Below are 13,230 nucleotides of genomic sequence, written 5' to 3'. Positions count from 1 at the left end.
TCCATCCATCCATTCATTCTTTGCACCCAATCTTCTTGAGAGCTCCTTGAATGTGCATTATCAATGACCAAATGTGCTCACCGAGAGGAGTCAGAGATGAATTTGAGGTTCCTGGTCTATGCAGATAAATGGATGGTAATGCCACCTAACTGAGATGGGGAAGACAATCATTGACCAAGTATTTTCAGTGGGTGGGGGAAGATGGGCAGCACCCATCAGCTTAGTCTTTGGCATATTGAGTCTGAGGTGGCTTGGAGACATCCCAATGGAGGTGTCAAGGAGGCAGATGGAAAAATAGGTCTGTAACTTAGCAGACAGCTCTGAGTTGAACAGTCAAGATCTGGGAGTCATTGGCAGGGATGGCAGTTGAAGTGTGGTCTTAGATGACATCGCCAGGTCACCGGGGCACAGCGTATACTCAAGGATACGGCTCAAGTCCAGCATCCAACAATTAGATAAAGAATGCATCTTCAGATGCAGCTTAGGAGAAGCTGGAGAAGTAGAGGAATCCAGAAGGAGGTGGAATCACAGAAGCCAAGGAAAGAGAATGTTTGAGAAAGCAAGAGGTTGGTCAGCAGTGCCTACTGCTCCTGAGAGGTCAGAAAACGCAGGTTGAAATGCCTACTGCATTTGGGCACAGGGAAGTGACTGATGACCCTGAGGGAGTTTGTTGGTGGAGCGATGAAGGGGGACCCAGTTAGGTGTGAGTTGAAGAGCGGATGGGGCAAGGAGCGAAGAAGTGAAGAGGTCAAAGTAGGTAACGCTTCCTGGAATTTTCCCTGTGACAGGACGAGTGGGAGCTACAGGGAAAGTGGGAGAGACCGGGCATTTTAAAGTGGCGATGGGAGAATCCATCTGAAAGGAAGAATTAAATACACAGGAAGAAAAGGGGTCATCGCCAGTGGATTTCCTGAGGTGGGGGTGGGGGAGGCCAAAGCAGGGGTGGACGGACTGGCTTTCGATGGGTGGAGGGACCCCTCACTAGCAGGGGACAGGGAGGGGTGCAGAATGAGGGAGTGGCAGAGCTTACTAAACTTAAGTGAACTTAAAAGTAATAAAACCCCTTCTTGTTATATACAGCATGGTTTCGCTTTTTAGAAATCTAGATTAACATTCCTTTAATGGGCAAAATTTTGCCACGTTTTACTAGGTTTTGAGGATTGAAAAAGAATGATGCCCTGGAAAGGTGGGGAGGGCGTCCTGGGTTGCGGGCTCAGTCCAGGCAAAGGCTCGGAGGCAGGACCGGGAAGGAGAGCGATGCTGAGCGTGCAGGGTCCGCCCCACAGATGTTGCCAACCGGGTGCTGCTGTCCGTCTTCACCATCGAGATGCTGATGAAGATGTACGGACTGGGCCTACGCCAGTACTTCATGTCCATCTTCAACCGCTTCGACTGTTTCGTGGTGTGCAGCGGCATCCTCGAGGTCCTGCTGGTGGAGTCGGGCGCCATGACCCCGCTGGGCATCTCCGTACTGCGCTGCATCCGCCTTCTCAGGATCTTCAAGATCACCAAGTGAGCGCCGGGCGGCTGGGCCCCGGGGGCGCCACGTGGAGAGCCCTGGGCTGGTCTACACCCATCTCATTTCCCGGGGTCTCTACAAGTCCACCTGTGGCCCCTTGTCTAGGCTGTCCCTCCCTCCTTGAAATAACCTCCCTCCCCAGGGAGCCGGCCCCGTGGCTGAGTGGTTAAAGTTCCACGCTCTTTTTTGGAACTGGGTTCCCGGGTTCCGATCCCGAGTGTGGACCTGCTCCACTTATCAGCCATGCTGTGGAGGCATCCCACATGCAAAAAAAATAGAGGAAGATTGGCACAGATGTTAGCTCGGGACTAATCTTCTTCAAGCAAAAAAAAAAAAAAAAGAAGAAAGAAAGAACCTCCCTCTCTGCAGAGAAATTACTGTCCCCTTCTGACCTCAGTCCTCTCTTCTCTTCTGACCTCTTACCATTGTCCTAGGGCAGGGCAGGGATGGGGGGGCGTGGAAAGGAGGGAGGAAGGAGAAAAAGAAGAGACTAAGGGGAGGGAAGACGGAGGGGAAGGGGAGAGGGAGGGAGAGCATAGGGAAAGGGAGCTGGAAGCAGGAAGGAGACGCAGAGCAGAGGGGTGGCGGCGGGCGTGAGGGGAAGGATTTGTGGGGTTGATGGAGCACCCACAGGAGCAGGTACCCCGCTGGGCACAGGGGATCCAGGGCGCGCAAGGGAGAAGCAGTCCTACTCTTGGGGCAACTGTCCTGGTGGTGGGACCAGAGTCAAACGTAGTCCCACGGACGAGTGTGAAAAGACAGTTTGAGCTGGCATCCTGAAGGAGGGGGCAGCAGGCCGTCACCGTGACTCCAGCGCCTTTCCGCCCGGGGCAGCCCCTTCCTCCGCCTCCCACCCATCCTGAGCCTTGCCCCAGGACCACCCAGACCCCACGAACACGGGCGAGAGGGGGCGGCTCCTCCCCAGCCCGTGGCCCGCCTCCCCCAGGTACTGGACGTCGCTGAGCAACCTGGTGGCGTCCCTGCTCAACTCCATCCGCTCCATCGCCTCGCTGCTCCTGCTACTCTTCCTCTTCATCATCATCTTCGCCCTGCTGGGCATGCAGCTCTTCGGTGGCAGGTACGACTTTGAGGACACGGAGGTGCGGCGGAGCAACTTCGACAACTTCCCGCAGGCCCTCATCAGCGTCTTCCAGGTGAGCTGCGCGCGGGTGCCGAGGCCCGCTTCCCGCCCTTCAAGGTCAGGGTGGGCGTCACCTCCTCCAGGGAGCCTTCTCTGATCTGCTGGTTTGAGTGCGATGCCCCTCTCCGGGCTGCCTCATCAGCCCCCGTGCTTCTCTCCGTTGGGATGGTTGCGCGTCTGTCTCCTCCACGCTCCTGAGGCTAGGAGCTGTGCCCAGCTTGTCCTATTGTCTTCGTCCCTGGTGCCAGCAGAGTGCTGGCCCACAGTAGGTTGGTACTTAATGAGTGCACGGAGCTGGGGCGGGCTGGCAGTGCAGGTGCCTGCTGTCTCTCCCTGGGCAGCCCGTATCTCTCAGCGCAGAGTCAGACAGGGTGGGCTCTCCCTCCCCACAGCTGCAGAAGCCCCCAAGAAACACAAATCATTGCTCACGGCAGAGGCACGGCTCGGCCAACGCTCCCTAGAAGTCAGCCAGGGAGCACGGCTGTGGCTGACCCAGAGACGCTCCCCTCCCTGGGAGCCAGTACGCATGAGGAACACCACCTCATTGCTACCAGTGGGGAAGGGCAGTGTAAACAATCTCTTGGACCCACAGATGGCTTCACCCTCTCTCTCCTCGTTCACGGGGCATCGTGTCTTTGAAGGCACCTGACGTTTCACACTATTTCTGGCGGCTGCAATGGCAGGAGGCCCAGGCGGGTGCTGCACATTGAGCCCGAGCATCAAGAACAGGGCTCGGGGAAACGGTGACCCCATGGGCCAACTCCTTGGTCCTAGAGAGCCAAGGATGAGATTTTCGATCATTGGAAGAGGTGCAGGGAGCAGAGCAGGGACCTGTCACCCTGGGCCAGGGGCGAGGAGGAAAGGGCTGGGGGGATTGGCAGAGTTGGAGGGGCCTGTGGACGATGCAGTCCCCACAGAAGGCTCTCGAGTCCATCCGTGTCCCCCCACCATGGCCCCCTCTCCCTCTAGGTCCTGACAGGTGAGGACTGGAACTCCGTGATGTACAACGGAATCATGGCCTACGGCGGGCCGTCCTACCCCGGCATGTTTGTGTGCATTTATTTCATCATCCTTTTCGTCTGTGGCAACTGTATCCCCTGGGAGCAGGGTGCAGAGAAGAGCTCAGGGAGGGGGGTTGGGAGAGGGGCTTAAAACGGGGGTCAACGGGGGTCACGGTGCCCGCTTGCCAGGCCCCAGGCCCTCTGGACGGAGGGGAGCTCCCGGGCTGATGGGGGAGTGGGAGACAGGACACAGCAAACGGCGAGAGCAGGTCTAGCTGCAGGAGGATTCCTCCCGCCGGGAGGTTAGAGAACCACAGGGCTGACTGGTTACAGGTGGGAAGAATAGTCCCAGAAGGGTGGGTGAGCCTGGAGCAGGTGGGAGGAAGGAAAGGCTAGGAGGAGCAGTGAGGATGGTGGGACGGCCTGGGCCAAAGGTTCGGAGGCAGATGTGGAGGGACCACAGCCAGGCAGACAGAGCCTGGGCAGACGGAGAGATGAGACGAGCACATGGGAGGTGAGGTGGACGGGGCAGAGAGCGACAGTGCCCCCTGCCCCGTGGAATCTGGTATTACGAGTAGGGGGAGGGAGGGGACCCTGCTCCTTGCGCTCCTGTGTGCCCAGCGTGATTCTCACTGCAGTGCCTCCCTGGCCCCCTGGCCCAGACTGGGAGCTGAGATGGGTCCTGGCCAGGACGTGGACGGTAGTCAAGGCCTCAGTGGATTCAGGCCCCATCGCGGGCGCCCTCTGCAGGCAGGCCTCCCTGAGGATGCTCGTCCGTGTCCCTGGGCCCACGCCCTCCCACAGGGTGACCTTGGCAAGAGGGATTCCAACGACCCCACCAAGGGGGCAGGTTAAGTCCTGCCAACACGCGGGCAGGGCGGGACTCTGGCCCTGGAGGGTTCCTTCTCCCACGAGCCAAGGCTCCTTAGCTGGCCGCCCCCAGACATCCTGCTCAATGTCTTCCTGGCCATCGCCGTGGACAACCTGGCCGAGGCGGAGAGCCTGACTTCTGCCCAGAAGGCCAAGGCGGAGGAGAAAAAACGCAGGAAGATGTCCAAGTGAGTGCTGTGTCCTCGGCAGGGAGGGACCAGGATGCTCCGCCAGGCGGTGGCCTCCCATCTCTGGGCAGGCGGCTCCCTGGAGCCTGAGGGACGGGGTCTGAGCCACCCAGAGGGCAGATTTCTGCAGCCAGCAGGTCCAGGGGTGGCTGAAGTCCTATGAGGTGTCCCTAGAGGGGGGTGGCTAGAGGCAAGTCAACCACCAGACAGGCCTCAGGCCATGTGACGGCAGAGCTGGGCAGGGCGGGCTCGGGTACCCTGATGAGGGGTCCGGGAACTCTCCCAGCCCCACCACAGAGTCCCTGTGCTTCTTGGAGGGAGGCCTCTCCCCTTGCAGAGCCTCAGGCATCCCATCTGTGAAGTGGCCTTTACGATTGTCTCCATCCACGCGTCTGTCATTGGCCTCTCTGTAGCCTGGGGCCTCCTCTGGGGGTAGAAGCAGGACTGGTCTTCCGGACGGTGTTTCTCCAACTCTAGCTAACTGCAGACGAGTCCCTGGGGATCTTGTTAAAATGCTGACCCTGATGCTGGCAGTGGGGCATGGGGTCGAGGTCCTGCATTTCTAACCAGCTCCAGGAGGTGCCAAGGCTGCTGGCGGGAGCACCACCTTGAGTGGTTCCAGACAAAGGCCGCCTGCCTTCAATGCCTGTGCCCACTGGAACGGCCTGCCCATTCCTGGTGGAGGCAGGATGGGAAGAGAAAGGGAGAGAGACCAGACATTTCCAAAGAGTTGAGCCCCATCTTGGTCCAAACCATGCTCCCACTTGTGGCGTCTTCATGACCCAGCTGCAAAGCCCCTTTCCACCCATCACCAGTCAAGGGACATTGAGTGTGGCTGACCAGTGAGCCACACATAGCCACGGCCCCAAGCTGGGCCTCATGCCCTCTGGTCGCAGAGGAAGGACTTGCCCGGGGCCCACGGCCCCCTCCATTTGGTGGCCTACGCTGCTCCCTCCTCCACAGAGCACCCTGGGCCCTCGGCACGGGATCCCCCCGAGGGTGTCAGCAGGCTGAGCAGATCCCCGAGAACTTTCTAGTTGGGCCTCCACTTCGGGTTTTCTTGGTTTTTCAACCCAGGGGTCTCCCAGACAAGTCAGAGGAGGAGAAGTCAGTGATGGCCAAGAAGCTTGAACAGAAACCCAAGGGCGAGGGCATCCCCACCACTGCCAAGGTGAGACTTTCCTGTCGGGTATTTTCAGAGGCAGGATGGGGAAGGGACTCCGAACGTCCCCTGGCTCAGCCCTGTGCCTAGGCTGCTGGGGGGCTGGGCTGGGAGCAAGGACAGTGGCTCTCGGCCTGGTTATCAGCCAGGTGCTGGCTGGCATCGCCCTCCACTCGCTGAGGGGAGCCAATGGCTACAGCTCCTGCAGTGGGTCCTGGTACTGAGAGGCAAAGATGCCCCAACTGGGAACCAGATTTCCTCAGAGTTCCAGCTTCCTACCCAGTCAAGGTGTTCCCCCCACCCACCCACCCCACCACGTGACGCGCCCTTGCTCCATTGAGAAGCCCAGGCTGGCTTCCCCCCATTCCCAGCTCCGCTTGTCCCAGACTGGCTCTGCTCAGCCTTCCTGGAGGCAGAGGGAGCGGCGCTCAAAGGGTCAGAGAACTGGGCGTGGGGATCCTGGCCTGGGGGGCTCAGCTCTTCTGGAGAGATAAGCAGGGGTGTAGCGCACAGGCTCAGACGGGCTGGGGTCCTGGCTTTGCCGCGTGGTAGCAACTTGTCCGACATTTCTGAGCTCAGCTTCTCATCTGTAAAAGGGGAATGATCCTCTTACCTATCCTTCCAGCTGGAGGGACGATCACAAGAGCCGAAACCTACGCTGGCCTCCAGTAAATGTCCAGTAAGTGGAAACCACAGCTTTTCTCTTCCTCATCGTCTTCACTGTGTTCCTTCCTCCAGCTGAAAGTCGATGAGTTTGAATCTAATGTCAACGAGGTGAAGGATCCCTACCCCTCGGCTGACTTCCCAGGTGAGACTCCCGGGATTGTGGGGGCTGCTGGGGTGATTTCTCCCCACCCACCATCTCCTGTGTGTCCCCCGCCTGGACCCCTCCACGAAGGGACCAGGACATAGAGACATCCCCACTGCACCTCGTCATGCAAGTAAGCTACCTGCCAGCCGGCCTCTCCCTCCAACATGCACGATAGAAACATCCACACATTCTATTTTCATCAAATCCAGCAAGTATTTGTGGCGTGCCAGCTCTGAGCTTCAGTGCTGAGGACCGTTTTCAAGGAGCACAGAGTCTCGTGGGTCCACGAGACTTGCATTCCTCCCACACAGAGCGGATAGAGATGAACATGCATCCAACCACGTGGTGCAAGAGATGGGCAGGGTCCTCTCCATCCAGTGTCCAGCAGGGCTGGGGGCCGGACTGAGACAGGGATAGACAGAACCGTGACTTGCATTGTGGGAAAATCTGGATGGAGACAAGGGCAGCGTGGGAGGGCGGATGGATAAGACACAGCCATGGATAAATAACACACATCTCGTAAATGCAAATGACCAGTGGCTGCTGCAGAAACCGCTTTCTTCTGTACCCAGGAGGGCACACATGGAGGGAGCAGAGCCCACTGGGCTCATGCTCAAAGGCTGCCTGGAAGAGCCCCCGTGCCCCAGAGCTCTGGGGTCTCTCTTAGCTCATCACGGGTCCTCGGGAGCGCTGGGTCACGGGTGCGAGGCCACGTCTATCTGTGGAATCAGCCAGTTAGCATCCGTTTGTCCCAGTGGCTATAAGCTCTTGGGGCACTTTCTGTGCTCCAAATGGCACAGTGTTAGCCCAGAGGGGGCTCGATTGAATGAATGAATGAATGAATGAATGAATGAATACACAAAAGGATTTTGCAAAGTGAGGTGTGGGGAGAATGGAGCTGGTATAGATAAGACTAATAATACTGCTTCCAATTCCTGTAGAGATGGATGTTTGGGATTTAGAATAATTCATCTGAAATGTTTCAACTAATGACCACCACCTAGCAGACGGAGTGGCTGATGCCCAGGTGGGAGGGTGGCAGATCCAGGAAATCCACGGTGGGAGGAAGGGGAAGGGACTGGAAGAAGTGGGGGCGGGTGGAGGGTAGGGAGGATGTGGGGATGTGGGGTGGGCAGTTGGAAGAGATTTCTTACCAAGGCAGTTGAGTACGTTTATCCTCCTTCTTTCCAAAAAGAATGTGCAACGGCTGACAACATAGGATAAGTACAAGGAAATTAACAAAGTGGGCACAGACAGAGGAAATCAGAATTATGGGGGAAAAAGAAAGCAAATATGCTAAGTTTAAGAATTAACAGTCTCAGGGCCGGCCCGGTGGTGCAGCCGTTAAGTTCACACGTTCCGCTCTGGTAGCCTGGGGTTCGTCGGTTCAGATCCCGGGCACAGACATACACACCGCTTACCAAGCCATGCTGTGGCAGGCATCCCACATATAAAGTAGAGGAAGATGGGCACTGATGTTAGCTCAGGGCCAATCTTCCTCAAAAAAAAAAAAAGAATAAGAAGGAACAGTCTCTGTGATTAAGCCTAAGCTGTGCCTCTGGGGTCCTTGGCAGCTGGGACAAGGTGAGACGTGTCATCTTAGGGCACTCATTGTGAGGAAGAAGAAACGGGGTCTCTGGTGGAGTTGAGAACCTGTGCAGGCTGCCAGGATGGAGAGAGCAGAATCCAGTGGCCCTGGGCTTCCCTGAGGGACTCTGCCCGGGGGTGGCAGGGGTACGGAGGAGGTGGCTGAGGGTTCAGGGAGCCAAGGGACTGAGCAAGAGCTGCAATATGAGGGGCACCCCAGCTTTTGACAGTGCCCCCTGGTCTCATCGCTGGATCCCCCCGCTGGAGCTGAGGACCTCCAGCACTCAGCTCCCTCTGTGAGGCCATGAGACCCAGCAAATGAGCCTGGAGGGTGGGTCCCTCTCTTCCTCCTCTCCCCTCTCCACCCCAGGATCTGCCTCGGGACTGGGGTCTGGCTGGAGCTCAAGAAATATTGACTATTTTTTCAAGCTGGCGGTTCCTCCCTGAAATGCTATTTTTAGAATCCTAGCCCAGGAGAGGACCTAAACCTCCATTTATTTCAATGAGCCTCCACCCCTCATCAATTTCACAAACTGGGAAGCTGGAGCTCAGGAAGGACAGAGACTCGCCCAGCACACACAGCCAGTCAGGGGCCGAGCCAGGACCAGAATCCAGGTCTCATCGAAGCAGGGTCCCCCATCCCTCAGCCGTTTGTGAGCATTTGAGATGGTGTGAGTCCAGCCCCGAGACAGAAGATGCAACAGCGAGGCTCCTTGGCCTTGCTCCTGGCCCCACTTCTGGAAGGTTCTGGGCCTGCCTCACTTATTCCTGGCAGTTCAAACCTGCTTGCTGCGGGGAAAGGGAGATGCCTGGGCTGGACTCTGCTGACATCCTCGTGTCCTGCACAGGCCTGTGCCACCTTTGCTTGCCGGCTGCTGGGCTTCATGGTTGGGTTCAGAGAACAGAAGCTGGGGGAGCAGTAAAGGATGGAAAGACGCCCCCGATTTCTCTCTCTCCCTTCCCCACAGGGGATGATGAAGAAGATGAGCCCGAGATCCCAGTGAGCCCCCGACCACGCCCCCTGGCTGAGCTGCAGCTGAAGGAGAAGGCAGTGCCCATTCCAGAAGCCAGCTCCTTCTTCATCTTCAGCCCCACCAACAAGTGGGTGGTCCCTTGGCTGCTGTGCAGGGTGATTGACGGGGCTCTCAGAGAGGGCTGCCTCCTTCTCCCGATTCTCTGGGCCTATAATTACACCATGAGAAACTCATTCCTTTAGCTAAAGATCTTGCGCCCTGTTTAAAATGCTAGTATCTCTGGGACGAGCAATGCTTTAAACCGTATCAGTTCCTTACACCTAGAGGGATTGTGGACATTGGTTCCTCTCCAAGAGCAATTTTAGACAGGACAAGGGGGTGGGAGCTGCGGGAAGCTGTAGTTCTCATTGGCTTCACGATTTTACCGTTAAATATACTTAGACTACAGTCTCCATGGAGTTTCATCCATCTGCCTCATGGATGGAGACCAGCCTGCCCCGTTCTTTGGGTGGGAAAGCCGTGGGGTGGTGGTGGAGTGTTGGGGGAGGAGCAGGTGGTTGGAGGGTCTTGGTTGGGAGGTGGGACTAAGGCTGATGGAAGAGAGTGAGCGGCAGGGCCCCTGCGTGTCCAGCCAGAGGACCACCCAGAAGCAGGCTATCCTTTCCCACTGCCCTGGGAGGGAGGGATCCAGTGTCACTCTGCAGGACAGAGGCTGGTGAGGCCTGAGCGCCCAGTAGCTCACGGCTCCCCGCCCCTCCTCCACCCGCAGGATCCGTGTCTTTTGTCATCGCATCGTCAATGCCACCTGGTTCACCAACTTCATCCTGCTCTTCATTCTGCTCAGCAGTGCTGCGCTGGCTGCTGAGGACCCCATCCGGGCCGAGTCTGTGAGGAATCAGGTGATGGCAGGCCCGTGCCCTCTGCCAGATCAACACCCCTCTCCACTCCGGGCCTAGGCCACCTGCACACCTCACTCTGGTGCTTAGAATTCAGCTGTCTCCTTTATGTGGCTGTAGGCATCAGAGTTTCTTAGAGTTTAAATCCTTGAAGAGCCAAGACTGCCCAATCCACTCCTTCTGAACAGTGTTGTCACAGCACATGGTGCAGACGGGTTCTTGTTGCCGGGTTTTAATGAGAACGGGGATGGTTATGATGGTGGCGGTGGTGGTAATGGTGATGATGGTGGTAGTGGTGATGGCAATGATGGTGTTGGTGGTGTTGATGATGGTGGTGGTGATGGTGGTGGTGACAGTAGTGGTGGTGATGATGGTGGTGGTGGTGGTGATGGTGATGATGGTGATGGTAGTGATGGTGATGGTGGTAATGGTGATGGTTGTGATAGTGATGGTGATGGTGGTGATGGTGATGGTAGTGATGGTGATGTTGATGATAGTGATGATGATGTTGATGATGATAGTGGTGGTGATGGTGATAGTGTTAATGGTGATGGTAGTGATGGTGATGGTGGTAATGGTGATGGTTGTGATAGTGATGGTGATAGTGTTGATGGTGATGGTAGTGATGATGATGGTGGTAATGGTGATGGTTGCGATAGTGATGGTGATGGTGGTGATGGTTGTGATAGTGATGGTGATGGTGGTGATGGTGATGGTAGTGATGGTGATGGTGATGGTAATGATGATGGTGATGAAGACAATGATATCATTGTTTCTCCCTTCCTCTCACTGACTTCTCTCTCCCCTGCCCTGTCACCAGATCCTTGGGTATTTTGACATCGCGTTCACTTCTGTCTTCACTGTGGAGATTGTCCTCAAGGTGAGTGAAGGCCTCGGGACAGCCTGGGCGAGGGGTGTCTCTGGGCCAGGGAACCAGACCTGATGTGGCTGTAAGTTACGCACGCTGCACTCACTCAGGGGCTGGGTTGCAGGGATGGGGAAAAAGCGAGAAGAAGAAGGCAGAGAGCAGCAGGGAAAGACTCACAGCTCCCAGACGACCAGATGGGGTGTCGGCTCATAAGCTGCGGCGAGCGGGTGAGCAGGTGGCTGGGTGGAGACGTGAAGGACAGCAAGCCTGCCACCTGCGCACCACTCGCCAGATAACGGTCCATGTCTGTGAGGCCTTGGGCATTTTCCTTCCATGTTGGAGGCACAGTTGGCCCAAGAGTAGACCCGGGGAGCTGTGACTTCCTCCTAGACCTTTGTTACTGACGGCTCAAAGGCCCCTCCCTCCTGGAGTCCCCAGAGAAGCGACTGTTGTCCTGGGCTGATAGCTCTGCCCTATGGTGCCTCCCACTCCCTGTCTACAGCCTCTCACTGCTCTCCTGTTCTCAAGGTGGACCTGCTGCATTCACACCATCACAGTGGAGGGTCTGGGGGCAAAGGGGGGACCCATCTGTGACTGAGACCCAGTTGCCCAGCTTCATTCTTCCTCACAAACAAGGAGGGGAGGGGGAGCCGTGTGGGAGGAGCAGGCCCAGAGCAGGCTGCAGCACGAAATCAGGCCGGCCCCTTATTTCAGAGCCCCGACTACTAAAGGAGTTTAGCAGAGGGAGGTGATGGCTTCCCTGAGTCCAGGAGGACTTCCTGAGGTGGTGGCATTCGAGCTAGACCTGGACGTTAGACAGGACTTCATCAGGGAGGGACAGCAGAGGCAGTGCAGGCCATCAGAGCGATGGCAAATGTGTTGTAAAGAGACGTTTGGGACACGCTCAGAGAGGGGACAGTGGCCCCTCTGGCTGGGATACGGCACTCGTATGGGGAGGCCTGCCTTCCGAGGCTGGGAAGGTGGGCTGAGATGAAATCACCTTGAACGCCAGGAAAGGCTTCAGCCCCATCAGCCTTTAAGAGCATCATGTGTTTGTGCAAAGGGCCTGGGAGACGATGAGAGACGATAGGGAAGAAGCCGAGAGGTGAGCGACGGGGACGCAGGAGGCAGAGGGGGTGGGGGCCTGGTGAAGATCTCAGGCCCTTGAGGGGCGCCCAGCCTGACTCAGCCATCCTTAGGGCGGAGGTGACTTCCAAAGACGCTTTCCAGGGAGGAGGCAGGGCAGGATTTTATCAGGTCCCCCGGGGATGCAGGAGGGCCTGGGCTCCCGCGCTCTGTGGCTCCGCGGGGAAGAGGACCGGGGCTCCCTATGGCCTCTGACCAAAGAGACGGGCTCAGAGAGCGACGGCTGGCATAAGAGGTCCCCACACTTCCAGAACTGAGAGCAGAGAGCTGGGGGAGGCCTAGGACACGGCCAGGAGGGGAGTGAAGGAGAGAACCTTCCGGCCACTGCTGGCCTCCACGCGTGCTCTCCGGGAGCGGACGGAGGCGAATCTCCCCTCCACGAGCCCTTCTTTGCAGGACAGGCCTGCTCCTAAGCTCCTCTCACCCAGGTTGCTCCTCTCTCCCCAGATGACCACCTATGGCGCCTTCCTGCACAAGGGCTCCTTCTGCCGCAACTACTTCAACATCCTGGACCTGGTGGTGGTGGCCGTGTCCCTCATCTCCATGGGACTTGAGTGAGCAGTGGCAGGGGCTGGCCCTGGCATGGACCCCCCCCCCCCACCTCGGCTCCATCCCAGGGCTTCAGAGCAGGAGGCCCACCCGTTGTTCGTTGGTGGACGCCAAGCCGCAAGGGGAGGGTTTCTCAGGGCCACTGATGAGGGTCCCCTGGGGTCATCACCTACAGGGCTGAAGCGACAGTGCTAAGTGGGCACAGCTGTGTGCTGGGGACGAGCAGGGAGGGCAGAGAGAAGGCGGGTGGTCCCCCAGCTGCCCTGCAGGGAGCACAGCCCCTGCCTTGGGGTCGCTCTCCGTGGGATGGGAGAGGCAGCCCATAGCCATGGTAGAGAAATCCCTTATAGTGCTGATGGTGCACCACGGAGAGAACTGGCCCCGTGAGCAGGGGCAGCTGATCCTGGAGTCTGACATACCCGGCTTCCGGGGAGGGTGGGGGAAGATGGCGGTGTTTTCAGGCTGAGAGCCGGCAGGTGTGGGGGCTGGAGCAGGAGGCAGGTGTGGGGGCTGGAGCA

The 13,230-nt window shown here is 57.7% G+C and overlaps 1 protein-coding gene across 1 annotated transcript in view; it reads left to right on the top strand.

Moving 5' to 3' along the window:
- Positions 1–13,230, top strand: part of CACNA1S (calcium voltage-gated channel subunit alpha1 S) — a 69,275-nt gene that overhangs the window by 31,108 nt on the left and 24,937 nt on the right. The window contains exons 11-20 of the mRNA XM_046679932.1: positions 1,287–1,512; positions 2,466–2,673; positions 3,630–3,750; positions 4,605–4,719; positions 5,797–5,890; positions 6,620–6,689; positions 9,248–9,380; positions 10,023–10,152; positions 10,970–11,029; positions 12,611–12,717. Coding sequence (XP_046535888.1) covers positions 1,287–1,512; positions 2,466–2,673; positions 3,630–3,750; positions 4,605–4,719; positions 5,797–5,890; positions 6,620–6,689; positions 9,248–9,380; positions 10,023–10,152; positions 10,970–11,029; positions 12,611–12,717 — 1,264 coding nt within the window. The remainder of the gene's footprint in view (positions 1–1,286; positions 1,513–2,465; positions 2,674–3,629; positions 3,751–4,604; positions 4,720–5,796; positions 5,891–6,619; positions 6,690–9,247; positions 9,381–10,022; positions 10,153–10,969; positions 11,030–12,610; positions 12,718–13,230) is intronic.

This window comes from Equus quagga, chromosome 12, assembly GCF_021613505.1.
Source record: "Equus quagga isolate Etosha38 chromosome 12, UCLA_HA_Equagga_1.0, whole genome shotgun sequence".
NCBI lineage: Eukaryota > Metazoa > Chordata > Mammalia > Perissodactyla > Equidae > Equus > Equus quagga.
Note: the sequence above shows the minus strand (reverse complement) of the source record. Positions and strands in the feature narration are given on the sequence as shown.